General features: G+C 49.9%; 1 protein-coding gene across 1 annotated transcript; it reads left to right on the forward strand.

Moving 5' to 3' along the window:
* Nucleotides 1-3,363: 3,363 nt before the first annotated feature.
* On the forward strand, nucleotides 3,364-17,387 carry LOC138815482 (potassium/sodium hyperpolarization-activated cyclic nucleotide-gated channel 3). Its single transcript, XM_070004902.1, has 8 exons — nucleotides 3,364-3,641; nucleotides 9,563-9,992; nucleotides 11,084-11,245; nucleotides 11,630-11,848; nucleotides 12,237-12,383; nucleotides 12,814-13,054; nucleotides 14,718-14,882; nucleotides 15,309-17,387. The coding sequence occupies exons 1-8, from the start codon at nucleotides 3,364-3,366 to the stop codon at nucleotides 16,007-16,009; spliced, it is 2,343 nt and encodes a 780-aa protein (XP_069861003.1). The 3' UTR covers nucleotides 16,010-17,387.
* The last annotated feature ends 171 nt before the right edge of the window (nucleotides 17,388-17,558 follow it).

The following is a 17,558-nucleotide window of genomic DNA, read 5'->3' on the forward strand; positions in this document are numbered from 1 at the left end:
CGTGGGGGCTGAACTCGGCCTGGGGACTGTCCCTCAGCTCTTCAGCTCAAGGCAAGCACTCTACTACTTGAGCCACAGCACCACTTCCGGCTTTTTTTTTTCTGCTTATGTGGTGCTGAGGAATCGAACCCAGGGCCTCAAGCATGCAAGGCAAACACTCTACCACTGAGCCAACTCCCCAGCCATGAAGCTTCCTTTTAAATATAGAAACTCTTCACTTAGGGTCTTTGACTTCAATGACAGAATAAGAATTTTTGGACAAGTCACAATGATAAGAAAACTTGGGGAAAAAAAAAAAGAAAACTTTGAGAGCTCTATTGAGTAAGTAAACAAGCAGTCCTGCTGACAAACAGACAAAAAAGCAGACAAATAGAAGGGCAAGGGTACATTCTAGCAGTGTGTGGGTACTCTCATAGGGACACACACACACACACACACACACACACACACACACACACATACACACATAGACGCATGCACGCACACACAGAGGCAGAGACAGATCCAGAGAGACATAGAGACAGATACACACATGAGACACCCAGAAAGACATAGCTCCTTGGACTATTAGGTTATTTATAGGGTAAAGGCAGGGGGTCTGGTTTTATGTATAGCTAGGTGCTTTGTCTTTGCTCTAATCACACCTGTTGTTATTCTCTGTGTTTCCAAGTAAGAATCTATCTTGCCATAAAACAGATCGCTATCCTTGAGACAAGGAGGTGTCCTGCTATCTGCATTTTGGGACATCTATCAGACAGTTGTTAATCTTTGGGTGAGAAAGACAGTTATTAATCCCTGGGTGAGGAATGCATCCTTTAGGAAGGAATACATCCTGTTGTCTCTCTTTGAAGCAAAGACAGCACCTCCTCTGTGTTTATAAATACCATAATTTCTGAGTTACCTTCACTAGGCCTTAGATTCCGTACATTCTCCTGTTTTATCAGCCTCCTGAGTAGCTAGGGATTACAGGTGTGGGCTCCTGGCTTCAAGCTTGTATTTAGGTTTTAGAAAGGTAACTGGTAGCTGGGTGCCAATGGCTCTCACCTATAATTCTAGCTACTCAGGAGGCTGAGATCTGAGGATTGCAGTTGGAAGCCAGACCAAGCAAGAAAGTCCATGAGACTCTGATCTCCAATAAAGTACTCAAAAAAGCCAGAAGTGAATTGTGGCTCAAGAGGTAGAGTACTAGCCTTGAAAAAGGGACAAGAAGCTCAGGGACAGCACCTAGGCCTAAAGTTCAAACCCCAGGACTGGGGGGGGTGGGGTGGGGGGAAATGTACCTGGTAAAAAGACAAATGATAAAAAAAAAAAAAGTGTGACTGGTAAAGTATGAAAAAAGAATTAGGCTGGGAGAGATTGACTTTTATTTTATTTTTTGGTTGTTGGGATTTTTGAACTCAGGGACTGTCTATAGTTAGCATGATCCTCACCTCCAGTCATCAGCTTCACCCAGACCTGAGCTCCTCTCTGCCCTAGAGTTCCTACCATATAGTTGGCCACTCCCTCTCTCTGCCCAGTCCTACCTGAGCACTCACCTCACCACTATCCCCAGAGCTACCTTCCTGGATAGAGGCAGATGCCACAGTGTTCCTTCTCCCAGGGGAGATATGACCCTTCTAATAAGCCTTATTGTTGTTTTTGTTTCATTTTGTTTTTTTGCCAGTCCTGGGGCTTGAACTCAGGGCCTGGACACTGTCCTTAAGCCTCTTTTACTCAAGGCTAACATTCTACCACTGGAGTCACAGCGCCACTTCCAGCTTTTTCTGTTTATGTGGTACTGAGGAATCAAACCCAGGGTTTCATGCATGCTAGGCTCTACCACTAAGGCACATGCCCAGCCCTAATAAACCTTATACTAATCTTTCTCCTGTGCCTGCCTGCCTCTGCATGGTCCCCTGGGATGGTTGTGATGGATCCTAACAGGCACTGTCCCTGGGCTCTTTAGCTCAAGGATAGCACTCTACTATTTGAGCCACAGCACCACTTTTGGCTTTTTTGAGTAGTTTATTGGAGATAAGAGTTTCAGGGGGACTTTTCTTTCTTTCTTTCCTTTCTTTTTTTCTTTTCCTTCCTCCCTTCCTTTCTTTTTCTCTCCTCCCTTTCTCTCTTTCTCGTTTCTTTCATTCCTTCGTTTCTTTCTTTCTTTCTTTCTTTTTGGGGGTCCGATCGTGGGGCCTGAACTCTGGGCCTGGGCCCTGTCCCTCAGCTCTTCAGCTCAAGGCTAAGGCTCTACCACTTGAGCCACAGCGCCACTTCCGGCTTTTTTTCTTTTTGCTTATGTGGTGCGAACCCAGGGCCTCATGCATGCAAGGAAAGTGCTCTACCACTGAGCCACCTTCCCAGTCCCTAGCTACAACTTCTTGTTGTTGTTTTGTTTTTGCCAGTCCTGGGACTTGAACTCAGGGCCTGGACACTGTCCCTGAGCTTCTTTTGCTCAGAGCTAGCACTCTGCCCTTTGAGTTACAGCACCACTTCTGGCTTTTTCTGTTTATGTGGTGCTGAGTAATCGAACCCAGGGCTTCACACATGCTAGGCAAGAGCACTCACCACTAAGCCACACTCCCAGCCCAATAGCTACAACTTTTATACTCATGTTTGTATCCTGGGTAACCACTAAGTGAAGAATTTTTGCATTGGTGAAGGCTGGTTGACACTATTAGGAAATATGGCAGGGGCAGCAGCTTGGAGGAGCTCAGAAAGGGAGGGAAAGACTTAGGAGAGTGCAGAATCGGGACATAAAACCATGGGTAAGGGCAGTGAAGAAGAAGCAAAGGTCAGCCTAGGCTACACAGTGAAACTCTTGTCTCAAAAGGCAAAGCAAAACGAAATAAAACATTATCTCTGATATCAGATCTCAGATCGCCTCTCTCCTCGCATCAGCTCCCCCACGCCCTGGCCCCCCTTTCGGCAAGCTGTTTCCCGCCACTTGCAGATGGCCCCACCTCTCTGGCTCTCAGAGAGTAAAAGCCCATTAACCGCAGGCCACGCCCTCTCGGCGGCGGCTGTGCTTCCCCTACTCTGCCCAAACCTCGGCGGGGCCACCCCCGAGCGCTAGGCCACACCCACCGCGGAGTCTTCCCCCTCCCCCCCCCCCCCCCCCCCGCCTCCCCCCAGCCCCGGCTTCCTCGGTCCGCCCCCGCCGCCCCGCCCAGTGTTCCCGCGGCCCGCGCCAGAGGGCGCAGCGAGTCCCGCCGCCGGCGGCCCGGAGCACACACCCCCTCCGCCGCGCGGGCTGGCGGTTCGGAGCCGACGACGCCTCCGCTCCGAGCCTGCGGGGCTGCTCCGGCTCCTACGCCTGAGGGGTCGCGGACCCCCGGATGGCTGCGGAGGGGTCTGAGAGGCCAAGCTTGTGAGCTGGCGGTCATGGAGGCGGAGCAGCGGTCGGCGGCCGGGGCCAGCGAAGGGACGACCCCCGGGCTGGAAGCGGCGCCTCCCGCTGCTCCGGCTCCAGCGAACGCGGCCTCGGGTCGGAACCCGGGGTCCGCGCCGGAGCCTAAGCGAAGGCAGCTCGGGACGCTGCTGCAGCCCACGGTCAACAAGTTCTCCCTCCGGGTGTTCGGCAGCCACAAGGCAGTGGAAATCGAGCAGGAGCGGGTGAAGTCAGCGGGGGCCTGGATCATCCACCCCTACAGCGACTTCCGGTATTGGGGGCCCGGCCAGGAGGGCGGAGGACACTGATCCCACCCCCGTGGGCAGCGACGCGGATGCCAGGCCCGCCCTACCCTCCAGAGTCACCCAGGGGTCCCCGGTGCAGCAGGAGAATTTCCTCCCCCTACCCAACCTAGGAATTCCTGGGCAGGCTATCCTCGGCCGGTGGTCCTCCGTGATTGTCGGGCTGAGACTCTAGAAAGGGCAAGTAAACATCAAGAAATCTCCAGAGGTCTTGTTTTCCCATTGCAGGAACCCCGTAGCCCATCTGGATCACAGGGACTACCCTAGTTTGGAATCTGAAAATTTATATCATATCCCAAGGCTCGGGTCAGCTTGAGGAGAAGTCGAACCCTGCTAGATGCCACCCTCTACCCCACCCCCAGCACCTGTCTATCTCAGCTGGATAAGCTACCTAGAGAGATAGGGACCCTGGGAAGGGGTGGGGGGTCCTGACCACAGCTCTGGTTGCTGTCCCTGGTGCTGAAGGCGGGTGCTGTGGGGCGGGGCCAAAACTCAAAGCGGTTAAGGCAGCAAAGCAGGACCACCGCCCAGGTGATTCCTCGGGAGAAGGGACTGAAAGTGGGGGTTGGGCCATTTTACAGTCCCCATCAAGCTGTACCTCTACATCAAGGTCGCTAGGGGAGGAGAGCAGCCCTGTCCTTGGGGGAAATGAAGGACAGTTTTTGGATGAGGTGGAGATGTGTGCGGAGCTGCTAACCTGGGAAAAGACAAAGTGTGAAGGAAACACAGTTGGAGATTTAGATTAATTATTGTGCATCCAGAGACATCCACATTAATTGTTCCTTTTGCTCCCATTGTCCTTCTACTTCTCTTTTTACTGCCTGGCTTTCACCTTGCCAGTGCACCTTTTCTAGTCTCCCCTGGATCTTCCTCCCCTCCCCCAGTTCACCCTCAGATTTGTCCCCAGAAGCCACATCCCCCTTATGATTGTGCCTTTTCTCCATCTTCTACTTGCATCACCCGCCGGGCTTGTGACCGCCTGTGAGTCAGGCTGTGAAGATGCACTGATGGCTTAAGCAAACCTTTTCTTCTCTCCCAGTATCTCACAACGCAAGATCTTTCTTCAGCAACCCAAAAAGGGGGGGGGCACACTAAAGGGTTTGTTTTTTAAGCACACAGTTTGAGGGGCTTCCTGGGGACCTTGATTTGGGAATCACCTAGTTCCCTCTCAGGGGCTGAAGGATTGATTTTGCAATCACAGTCAGACCGGGTTGTGTTTTGGCTTTATGCTAGGATTAGATGTGTACTAAAATTAAAACCACCATAGGTATTTGAGTCTCTCAGATTATCCACTAATTTTTCTCTGAATGAAGGCTTCACCATGCTCCCTACTGACCTCCTTTTTTCCACAGCTTCTGCCAAAGCAGTCTAGCTTTCCCTTGCCTAGGCTCAACCGGAGTCTCAGTGGGCACACCCAGCAGGTGCAGGGAGGTTAGAAAAGAAAAGGAATGCATAGCTCAAGTCTCACTGCCTTGGGATCTCCTTAGGAGTTCTTCTGTGTGCAGCCATCAAAGGTGCTGGTGTGTGGGGGAGGTGGGGGGGGGTGGAAATCCCTAGAAAGCTTAGTGCTTAGTTCAGTCAGGAGGTAGGGTAATAGACCACCTCACAGAGTAATAGGATTTTATGGGTCCAGTGGTGCTGTAGAGAAGGAATGGGTGGGAGAGGCTGAGGAAGACATGAGGTCCTAGACTAGGAATGGTCAGAGAGCTAGAGAAGCAGCAACCTTTTCTCAAATCTGGGACTAAAGGGTGGGTGAGTCATAGCACCAAATACTATTTGTACAGCATTGTCACATCCATTGTCTCGAAGGAAAAATTTTAACAACCTTGTGAAGTTAACATAGAGTACTATATCTGCTTTTACAAATTTTAAAATATTTAATAATGATGACACCAGTTTCACATAGTAGGGATGAATATATACACATACATATATGTATATCATGTATATCTATAATTATAAAGCAAGCTTTTATGTAACAACTATTTATGTCAAGAGGTGTACATTGCTGGGCGCTGGTGGCTCATGATTCTAATCCTATTTGCTCAATAAGCCAAGATCTGAGCATCACAATTCAAAGCCAGCCCGTCAGGAAAGTACCTGAGAGTTGGGCACTGGGGCTCACACCTGTAATCCTAGCAACTCAGGAGACTGAGATCTGAGGATCACAGTTCAAAGCCAGCCTGAGCAGCAAAGTCCAGGAGACTCTTTGTTTTGTTTTGATTTTGGGTCTGGTCGTGGGGCCTGAACTCTGGGCCTGGGCGCAGTCCCTCAGCTCTTCAGCTCAAGGCTAGCACTCTACCACTTGAGCCACAACGCCACTTCCGGCTTTTTTTTCTGCTTATGTGGTGCTGAGGAATCGAACCCAGGGCCTCAAGCATGCAAGGCAAGCGCTCTACCACTGAGCCACCTTCCCAGCCCCAGGAGACTTTTATCTCCAATAAACCACCAGAAAACCAGAAGTGACGCTGCAGCTCAAGTGGTAGAGTATTAGCCTTGAGCTGGAGACCTGAGGGACAGCGCCCAGGCCCAGCGTTCAAGCTCCATGACTGACAAAAAGAAAAAGAAAGAAGGAAAGAAAGAAAGAAGGAAGGAAGGAAGGAAGGAAGGAAGGAAGAAGGGAGGGAGGGAGGGAGGGAGGGAAGAAGGAAGGAACCTGAGATTCGTATCTACAATTAATCACAAATACACATACACACACACACACACACACACACACACACACACACACACACACACACACACACACACACGGCTTGTAAGTGGAGCTTTGGCTGAAGTGCCAGTCTTGAGCAAAAAAAAAGCTCAGTGTCCATAGTGTCTGAGGCCTGAGCTCAAGCCCTAGGAACATGAGAAAAAAGAGGTGTATATTGCTATCATTGTAGAAGCCTCACTAAGTGATGTCTCACATTCCCAAATCCTTTTTTCTTTTCTTTTCTTTTCTTTTTTTTTTGGGGTCCAGTCATGGGGCCTGAACTCTGGGCCTGGGCGCTGTCCCTCAGCTCTTCAGCTCAAGGCTAGCGTTCTACCACTTGCACAGTGGTTCTTCCGGCTTTCGAACCCAGGGCCTCATGCATGCAAGGCAAGCGCTCTACCACTGAGCCACCTTCCCAGCCCATCCTTTTTTCCTTTTGCAGTACTAGGGCATGAACTCAGGTCCTCACACTTTTTTTTTTTTTTTTTGCCAGTCCTGGGGTTTGAACTCAGGGCCTAGGCACTGTCCTTGTCTTCTTTTGCTCAAGGATAACACTCTGCCACTTGAGTCATAGTGCCACTTCCAGTCTTTTCTGTTTATGTGGTACTGAGGAATTGAACCCAGAGCTTCATGCATGCTAGGTAAGCACTCTACCACTGAGCCACATTTCCAAACCACCCTCCCTCCCCTGCCCTTTTTTTTTTGTCAGTTGTGGGGCTTGAGCTCAGGGTCCGGACTCTGTTCTGTAACTTTTTTTGCTCAAGGCTAGCACTCTATCACTTTGATCCACAACACCACTTCTGTTTTCTGTTGGTTAATTGAGATAAGAGTGTCACAGGGACTTTTCTGCCCAGAGTAGCTTTGAACTGCCATCCTCAGATCTCAGATCTCAGCCTCTTTTTTTTTTTTTTTTTCTCAGTTGTGGAGCTTGAACTCTTGGAACTCTGGGCCTGAGTGCTGTCCCTCAGTTCTTCAGCTCAAGGCGAGCGCTCTAACACTTGAGCTACAGTGCCACTTTCGGCTTTCTGGTGGTTTATTGGAGATAGGAGTCTCACAGTCTTTCCTGCCCTGGCTGGCTTTGAACCGCGATCCTCAGATCTCAGCCTCCTGAGTAGCTAGGATTACAGGCATGAGCCACCAGCACCTGGCAGATCTCGACTTCTTGAGTAGTTTAGGATTACAGGCATAAGCCAACCAGCAACCAGTGGGTCTTACACTCTTGAGTAACTTTTCTTTGCTAAAGGCTGGCAGTCTACCATTTGAACAATGCTTCCACTTCTAGGTTTTTACTCCTTAATTGAAGATACAAGTCTCTCAAATTTATCTGCTAGACTAGCTCCGAACCTCCTATGTAGATTTGTGTGTGTGTGTGTGGAGGGAGGATTATGTTGAAAATTGAACTTGTGCCCAGTGCTGGTGGCTCATACCTATAATCTTAGCTACTCAGGAGGCTGAGATCCAAGGATCATTGTTCAAAGCCAGCCAGGGTAGGAAAGTTCATGAGACTCTTATCTCCAATTAGCCACCAGAAAACTAGAGTGGAGCTGTGGCTGTGCTAGCATGCTAGCCTTGAGCAAAAAGAACTCAGGGGCAGCACCTATCCCTGAGTTCAAGTCCCCTGACTGACACACACACACAAAGTACTTGTGGCCTAGACCAGGCTAAGTATATAATGGTGCTGCTGCTTCTCCTCCTCCTCCCCCTCCTCCTCCGCCTCCTCCTCCTCCTCTTCTTCTTCATCATTGTCATCCTGGGGCTTGAACTCTGGGCTTGGGTGTATCCCTCAGCTCTTTAGCTCAAGGTGAGTGCTCTACCACTTGAGCCACAGTGCCACTTCTGGTTTTCTAGTGGTTTATTGGAGATAAGAGTCTCATGGACTTTCCTGCCCGGGCTGGCTTTGAACCGTGAGCCTCAGATCTCAGCCTCCTGAGTAGCCAGGATTACAGGCGTGAGCCACTGGCACCCCGCTTCTTATTTATTTTTATTTTTTAAATTTAGTTTTAATAAGTTTTTTTTTTATTGTGAGAATACCATATAGAGAGGTTACAATTACATGAGCCTTCTTCCTCCTCCTCCTCCTCTTCTTCTTCTTCTCCTTCTTCTCCTTCTCCTTCTCCCCTTCTCCTTCTCCTTCTCTTTCTCCTCCTTCTCCTTCTCCTTCTCCTTCTTATTCTTCTTCTTCGCCAGCGGGGCATTGGGTGCCTGGGTGCTGTCCCTCAGCTCTTCTGCTCAAGACTAGCACTCTAGCACTTGAGCCTTAGCACCACTTCTGGCCTTTTCTGCTTATGTGGTGCTAAGGAATTGAACCCAGGGCCTCATGCATGCAAGGTAAGCACTCTACCACTGAGCCACCTTCCCAGCCCCATCCCTGAGCTTCTTTTGCTCAAGGCTAGAACTCTACCACTTGAGCCACAGTGTCACTTCCAGCTTTTTCTATGTGGTACTGAGGAATTGAACCCAGAGCTCATGCATGATAGCCAAGCACTCTACAAATAAGCAACATTCCCAGCCCCTCTGGGACTCTTTAATTTCTAAAACAATTTTGTTACTTTTCTGTGAATTCTAAAGCAATGTATATAGTTTAGTTTTGCCTGGTTTTGAAACATAGTGCCAGTGGAATCATTTGGATATGTATCATATTTCTTTGCATCTGGATATATATCATGTTTCTTTGTTTCTTCTGCTCAACATTGAATTTGAGAGATCCACCTCTACTACTACTGAATGTAGCTATAGTTGAGTGGTTTCCTAGATATAGAGTGAATATGTTGCAGCATATTTATATGTAGGATTTTTTTCCTTTGGTGACGCTGAAACTCATAGTATTTTGCCTAGTAGGCATATTGTCAGCCCCTTTCTTGTCCTACCTACATTTTCTATAGATAGTCATTTGAATTGTACCAAATTTAATCCTGCTGTAAGTTTCCTGTGTATATGTCTTGGAGCACATTCCCTAAAGTGCATGTGTTCCTAGGGACAGAATTGTTGCTCTGCAGGGAATGCAAATGTTTGACTTAACTAAATGATATGGAACTAGTTTCCCAAATGATGGTCCTAATTTTCCCTCCTAGTGACCATTAATCTATATTCTAATCTATATTCTGCCCACTCTTTCTTGGCAGTGTCAGACCTCTGTCCTTGTTGTACTGGTGAAACATCACCTTGGTCTTACTCTGCATTCCAATCCTCTCTTAGGTTTTACTGGGATCTGATCATGCTGCTGCTGATGGTGGGAAACCTCATCGTACTGCCAGTGGGTATCACCTTTTTCAAGGAGGAGAACTCCCCACCCTGGATTGTCTTCAATGTCCTCTCTGACACTTTCTTCTTGCTGGATCTGGTGCTCAACTTCCGAACGGGCATTGTAGTGGAGGAGGGCTCTGAGATCCTGTTGGCACCACGTGCCATCCGCACTCGCTATTTGCGTACCTGGTTCCTGGTTGACCTCATCTCCTCTATCCCAGTGGATTACATTTTCCTAGTGGTGGAGCTAGAGCCAAGGCTGGATGCTGAGGTCTACAAAACAGCGAGAGCATTGCGCATCGTTCGCTTTACCAAGATCCTCAGCCTGCTGCGACTGCTCCGCCTCTCCCGCCTCATCCGCTACATACACCAGTGGGAGGAGGTGGGGTGGGGAGGTGGGCAGGGGGGCTTGCAGATTCCTCAGTGGGAGGGTGCTGTGGGTGGGGATCCTGGTGACTTTATGGGATGGGGCAGGTAGATGAGGCTTCCATGGAAGAATTGACAGGAACAGAATAAGTGTTGGATGAATGAGACCTGGGGCGGGGCAGGCGGTGCTGGAGGGTAATGCACAGCAACTGGATAAACACTTTAGAGCTAGTTGATGGCTGGGTAGAAGATGGATGGAAAGAAGACGTGGCTAAGTCAGGGCAGCAGAGTTCAGTGGTTGGGAGTACAGGTTCTAAAAATCTCATTTCCTGCCTGGGGATGTGCCTTAGTGGTAGAGTGCTTGCCTAGCATGCATGAAGCCCTGGGTTTGATTCCTCAGTACCCATAAACAGAAAAAGCCAGATGTAACACTGTGGCTCAAGTGGTAGAGTACTAGCCTTGAGCAAAAGAAGCTCAGGGACAGTGCCTAGGCCCTGAGTTCAAGCCCCAGGAATAGCAAACAAACTCATTTCCTGGGGGTCAGATCCTAATTTTTAAAATCTAAAATATATACAAGACTGATTCTTACTCTCTAAGATGGTAATCATATATTTAATTATGATTTAGTTGAAGGATTAAAGGAGTTAATTCGTATAAAGCACTTAGAAAGGCATCTGTAGCCTAGTAAGTTCTCAGCAAATTAGTTGTTAGGATTACTTTTGTTGGAGAGGAAGAGCTGCCTGCTCTAGTTCTTATACACTTGGCCTGAACCTTACATTGTAAAAAGCCCCCTTCTCCTCTTTTCTATGCTACACCTGTGCAGCAGACCAGTTTGAGTCTCTGCTGTGGCACTTACTATGTGATTCTAGGCACTTGATTGGCCTCACTTTTCCTATCTACGAGATGAAAATAATAACACAACCTACTTTGTATTAGTTCTGTGTGCATGCTATAAAACTGTACAAAAAAAAAATAGTAGCCACATTTTTTTAATTCAGGGAAGCTGGGGCAAGAGAGAAGTTCAAAGAGAATTTGCAAGGCTAGGACTGGAGGAGGACCAGCAGGGAGGGGTTCCTGTCCACAGCAGCCCTTCCTCGGACTCCTCAGATCTTTCACATGACCTATGACCTGGCCAGCGCTGTGGTTCGCATCTTCAACCTCATTGGGATGATGCTGCTCCTCTGTCACTGGGATGGCTGTCTGCAGTTCCTGGTCCCCATGCTGCAGGACTTTCCTCCCGACTGCTGGGTCTCCATGAACCGCATGGTGGTGAGAAGCCCCCACAGCTCTGCCACTCCTGGGCTTTCTAAGGGCTCTTCTGACCAAGTAACAGGGATGGACCTGGGAGCAGGAGGTCAGAGATAATCAACAGAGAAGATAAGAGGAGGTGGGTTGGAGGGAGGTGAAAGGAGAGAGTTCCAGATGGAGTCCTTGTGTGTTGGAGGGAGCGGGCAAGTAAAGGAAGCCTAGGCAGAAACTGAGGTCCCCCCAAGTTGCAAAACAGGCCCCTTGTGCTTCAAGGGACTCCACAATCAAACAAGTGTCTCCTGAAGGAAGGTCTGAAGTAGAAGGACTCAAAGAGAAAAAGAGGCAGCTAAAGAGTGAGGTTCTGAGGGACCCATGCCCAGATCTACAATGTACTCTGCCCCCCAGAACCATTCGTGGGGCCGCCAGTATTCCCACGCCCTGTTCAAGGCCATGAGCCACATGCTGTGCATTGGCTATGGGCAGCAGGCACCTGTAGGCATGCCTGACGTCTGGCTCACCATGCTCAGCATGATTGTGGGTGCCACGTGCTACGCCATGTTCATCGGTCATGCCACTGCACTCATCCAGTCCCTGGACTCTTCCCGGCGTCAGTACCAAGAGAAGGTCAGCAGGGACAGGAGAGGGAAGGGGTGGGCATGGAGAGGTGCTGAAAATTGGGTAGCTCAACTTAAGGCCCATTTTGATAAGCCTCTATGTTCTTCCCTGCCTCATGACCATTTGTCCCATACCCTATGTGAACCTTTTCCTTGTTTGTGCTGAATTTTGTTATTGGACCCCTCCTCTGCTCATATCTGGGTTTTTCTGTGACTGCTGTGTGTCTTCCCTATATTTACCATTATCGATATGTCCTCTGTGGCCCTGTGTGTCCATGTCCGGCTCAATGTTTTACCCCTCTGGGTCTGACCTGCGTCTATGACCTTTCACCTCCCCCTCCCTTGTTCTGGCTCTATGTCTGTATACTTTTTCTGCTGACAATGGGTTGGCCCTCCAGTACAAGCAGGTGGAGCAGTACATGTCCTTCCACAAGCTGCCAGCTGACACACGGCAGCGCATCCATGAGTACTACGAGCATCGCTACCAGGGCAAGATGTTTGATGAGGAGAGCATCCTAGGCGAGCTGAGCGAGCCACTGCGGGAGGTGGGGCTGGGCTGGGCTGGGCTGGGCTCCGAGGGTGGGGCTTATCAAGGATCCTGACTTCTAGGGTGCTGTCTGGGAGTAGGAAATATTGGTCTACAGATGCTCCTGTGAGGAGTGAAGCCTTTAGAGGCCCTTACAGAGGCCAGGTGTTAGAAGGGCTTCTTAGGTCTTTCTTGAAGGTCTTGTGGGAGTGAAATATATATGGAGGAAAGACTTCAGGGGGTTCTATTTGGGAGAAGTGTTTCCATGAGGACCCATGGGAGTGTTCTGAAGACTGGAGCTTAGGGATGGTTCCAAGTCCCCTGCAATAATCCTAGCCTTTTTCAGGTCTTGATCTAGGGGTGCAATATCTAGAGACAGATGGGTTAGGTGGGGACATCTTGGGATGGGGGGAGTACACAGCCAGCTAACAAGCCTCTTTTCTGCCCAGGAGATCATTAACTTCACCTGTCGGGGCCTAGTAGCCCACATGCCTCTGTTTGCCCATGCTGACCCCAGCTTCGTCACCGCAGTGCTCACCAAGCTACGCTTTGAGGTCTTCCAGCCAGGAGACCTCGTGGTGCGTGAGGGCTCCGTGGGCAGGAAGATGTACTTCATCCAGCATGGGCTGCTCAGCGTGCTGGCACGTGGTGCCCAGGACACCCGCCTCACTGATGGATCCTACTTTGGGGGTCAGCAAGCCTCAGGGAGGAGGTGGGGGTAGTTGCAAACATTGGACAGATGGAAGCTACTCCTTGGAACAGGGTCCCTATCTAGCTATGCAACCAAATTCCAGGTCCTCACCAGACCTATGCAATAAGAATCTCTAGGCCTAGGGCCTGGAGCTGTGTTTTTACAAAAGGTTCTTTGGAGACCAGGTGTAGTGACTCATGTCTGTAATTCTAACTAATTGGGAAGTGGAGATCCAGAGGATTGTAGTTGGAGGCCAGCCTGTGCAAAATGTTGATCTTGGTGGTTCAAAGCCAGACACGGCAGGGAAGTCCATGAGACTCCAATGAACCACTCAGAAAACTGGAAGTGGCGCTGTGGCTCAAGTGGTAGAGCGCTAGCCTTGAACTAGAGAGTTGAGGGACAGAGCCCAGGCCCAGAGTTCAAGCCTTACAACAGACCAAAAAAAAAAAAAAAGTTGATCTTAGCCAATAAAAAAAATTAGTGTGGTGCTACACACCTGTCATCCCAACTATACAGACAGAATAAACAGGATTGAAGTCTAGACCAGCTCTCATAATGAGACTGTCTTTGAAAGATAAAAATTAGACACCAGGAGAGCACACCTGTAATTCTAGTTGCTTGGGACATTCAAAACCAGCCTGGCAGAAAAGTCTTAAGAGAAATTAACCAGGAAAACAATATGGTGCTCGTTGGTCATGCCTGTAATCCTAGCTCAATCTTCAGTTCCAGCCTCCTGAGTAGCTAGGAGCATCTGTGAGACTCATCTCCAATTAGCCACCAAAAAAAGCCAGAAGTAGAGCTGTGGCTCCAGTGGTAGAGTGCTAGCCTTGAGCAGAAAAGCTCAGGGCCAGCACCCGCACCTTGAGTTCAAGCCCCAGTTCAAGCCCACATACAAATACAAAACATGTCCCAGTATTGGCACAAAAATAAGGTGGAGATTGGGGCTTGTGACAGTGTCCTTCCTAGCACAAAGCCCTGAGTTGAAATCAAATGAACCAAACAAATAAATTAAAAAAACCCAACCCTCAGGAGATTCCAATGCATAGCCCTAACGTTGAGGCCTTTTATGGCCCAAGCAGTAAAATTCAGGATCCCTATGGGTTAAGAAAAAGATAGGAATGAAGCCCAGCTATCTCAGGGACCTGAGGTTTGACCTGGTGGTATGATCTATGGACCCAGCATGTGACAGTGGGGAACAGTTCTGCCAACTGCTGCCCAAAGTGAGGCTCAAAACGACAGTCCCCAAGCCATCAATCGCATCATGTTTCACATGGCTTCCTTTTAGCTCTGCTTTTCTCCTCTAGGGAGCTCCTTGGTGGTCATTCAAAGGGGTGGGCAGGGAAGATACCCCAGGTCTATCCCTGAGTATAAAGCAATGGGACTGAGGATTAAGGTGGAGTAGCTAGGAGTCTTGGAGTCAGCAAAACCTGCCTATTCGTCAACTGCAACTTGGAGAGCATGAGAAGGACAGAGAGCCGTTTTCAGACATTGGGAAGGTCAATGCTTGGAATATTTGGTATCCTGGGGTAAAAGTAATCATTAGTTTCTCCAAGTTTAACAAGGAGTCAGAATTCTGGGTTAGCATCTACAGGCCCTGTAAGAGGGAGCTCACGGGGAAAGGGAGCTTTGGGAAAGGGGTCCTGAGCCTTCCAACTTCTGCAGAGATCTGCCTGCTGACTCGGGGCCGGCGCACAGCCAGCGTGAGGGCTGACACCTACTGCCGCCTCTACTCACTCAGTGTGGATCACTTCAATGCTGTGCTGGAAGAGTTCCCCATGATGCGACGGGCTTTTGAGACCGTGGCCATGGATCGCCTGCGCCGCATCGGTGAGGCCTGCCCACCCCATCTGCTCTGCACCTCTTCCTATCTCTGTAGCAGGAAGTCTAGGTTCTAATGCTTTGGCACCACATCCCAACCCACCCAGTCCCAGCAAATGCCCCAACAGACATTTTAGTACTGAGGCACATCATCCTCAGTCCTGATCTCAACATGTTGTGCCCATGGCTATAACATCAACCTTCCTTATGCCTTGAGTCCTGAGTACCAGCCTCTGAACCAGACTATCTCCAATTCATATTCTTTTCCTTCAGCCCTGTCTTCCAAGATCTACCCTCCCCCCCCCAGAGCCATCGCTGTAATCCTGACTCTCATTCCCCACACCCTCCACTCCATCCTGTTACCCTCAAATACTTTGAAATCCAGCTTCCATCTTGGATTCCTTTCTAACTCCTCTCTGCTGGGACATCTTCTAGGCAAGAAGAATTCCATCCTGCAGAGGAAGCGCTCTGAGCCGAGTCCCAGCAGCAGTGGTGGCATCATGGAGCAGCATTTGGTGCAACACGACAGGGACATGGCTCGGGGTGTCCGTGGCTTGGCCCCAGGCACAGGAGCCCGGCTAAGTGGAAAGCCAGTGCTGTGGGAGCCACTGGTACATGCCCCCCTTCAAGCAGCTGCCATGACGTCCAATGTGGCCATTGCCCTGACTCACCAGCGGGGTTCTCTGCCCCTCTCCCCTGACTCTCCAGCCACTCTTCTTGCTCGCTCTGCTCGCCGCTCAGCAGGATCCCCAGCCTCCCCACTGGTACCTGTCCGAGCTGGTCCTCTGCTGGCCAGGGGACCTTGGGCATCCACCTCCCGTCTGCCTGCCCCACCTGCCCGAACACTCCATGCCAGCCTATCCCGGGCTGGGCGCTCCCAGGTGTCTCTGCTGGGCCCACCCCCAGGAGGAGGTGGAAGGCGGCTGGGACCCCGGGGTCGCCCACTCTCAGCCTCCCAACCTTCTCTGCCTCAGAGGGCAACAGGTGATGGCTCTCCTGGGCGAAAAGCTTCTGGAAGTGAGCGTCTGCCCCCTTCAGGGCTCCTGGCCAAGCCTCCAGGGACAGCACAAGCACCCAGGCCATCAGTGCCAGAATCAGCCACCCCCCGGGGCCCCCAGCTCTCTGCCAACATGTGAAATCCTTGGTCATATTGGCCTTAGCTCTTAGGGTGCAATAGTGTGTCTATGCCCAAGGGCAGTTGCCCCTTGGGAAACACCAAGGGGTCCTACAACACTGCCCTATGGGAATGTCTCCCCCTTACTGCCATGAAGATGTTCTATGTCCTCAACCCAAGCAGCCACAGCCTGTCTGACATCCTAATTCATTCACTCATTTGTCATATGTATACGAGTGCCTACCATGTTCAAGGCACTGTGTCAGACACTGTAGGTCTCCACTGCCAAGTAGAAGTGACTCAGAGCCCTCGGATAGGGGTATCCCTCCCAGCCATGGTCCTGCCAGGTGCAGGCCCTGGCTCTTGACCCTGCCTTTACTAAGCACAAGTACTTGCCACCGCCATCACTGCCAAGTAACTAGATGTCTCTTTCCTTGTCTGTGATACTACAGGCTCTGTCTGGCTTGTTTATCTTCCTGTCCCCTGCCTGGCGTGTTTATCTGAGCATAGCTGTCAGTTACCTGTGCCCCCATTACTGCCAACAGAGGTCTTGTGTCCTAAGTGTGGGCATCTATCTTTGCCCCCTCACTGCCACCTCTGGACCCTCGAGTCTATACTCTGAGTGGGAACATGCATCTCCCTCCAAGTTCCCAGCAGTCTCTGTCTGTGTGGTAGAACAGTCTTTATAAACCTGGAGCTTCCTCTCCCCTGTGCCTCTTGCCCCTGTGGTGTCCCCTACTTAAAGATAAGGGAAACTTACCACTTTACTTAGTGTGCCAGCCTAGATCCCCCCAGGTTGGGGGCAAGTGGTTACATTCTTACATGGCTTTTCTTTTTTGTCCCTCTTTGTTTATGTGTCTTATTTATTGTCATTTATTAAGTTTATTTATTCACTTACTAATTTAACTTATTATCAATTCATTTTGTTCTCTCATTTGTTCCTTTGTTGTCTGTCCACACACACACACACACACACACACACACACACACACACACACATCTCCTTAGTAGGAAGATGGGAGGAGTAGAAGGAGGCAGGGCCCCTCCATGCCATCTCTATGCTCACTAAATGCCATCAGCAGCAATACTCTAACCTTCTCCCTATCCAGATAGTAGCACTAGGGGCCTTCCAAGAGGGGGAAGTTGATGTGTCTACCTTTAGGTTTGCTGGTGCTGCAGGAGTAAGGGGAGGCACTGAGGCCTCCATGCCTGGGGAAGAGCAGGCCATCCAGCCTCTCTGCCTTCTCAGGGACTAGGGTAATCCCTTACCTACCCACATTGTCCCTTCTACACTGCAGCGTAGAAGAATGTGGGGCTAGGAGCCTAAATCTCTTCCTTTCCTGGGTGGGGAGTTCTGGGGTTCTGGTATGTGGGAGAAGTTTTTATAATTGCTCCTAAACAGTTGGGTTTAAAAAGAAAATAGACACTCGTTTTGGCTTCTGGTCTGTGTGTGGGTGTGCAGGAATTTCTGGGTGCAAGAAGGGTATGTGAATCATCAAGGCAAGTGGTGAGCATGAGTGCCAGGAGACTAGTCTCAGTCTAGCACAGAGCTTGTGAAGCACTGACAAGAG

This window comes from Dipodomys merriami, unplaced genomic scaffold (genome assembly GCF_024711535.1).
Source record: "Dipodomys merriami isolate MVZ:Mamm:240054 unplaced genomic scaffold, mDipMer1.0.p SCAF_644, whole genome shotgun sequence".
NCBI lineage: Eukaryota > Metazoa > Chordata > Mammalia > Rodentia > Heteromyidae > Dipodomys > Dipodomys merriami.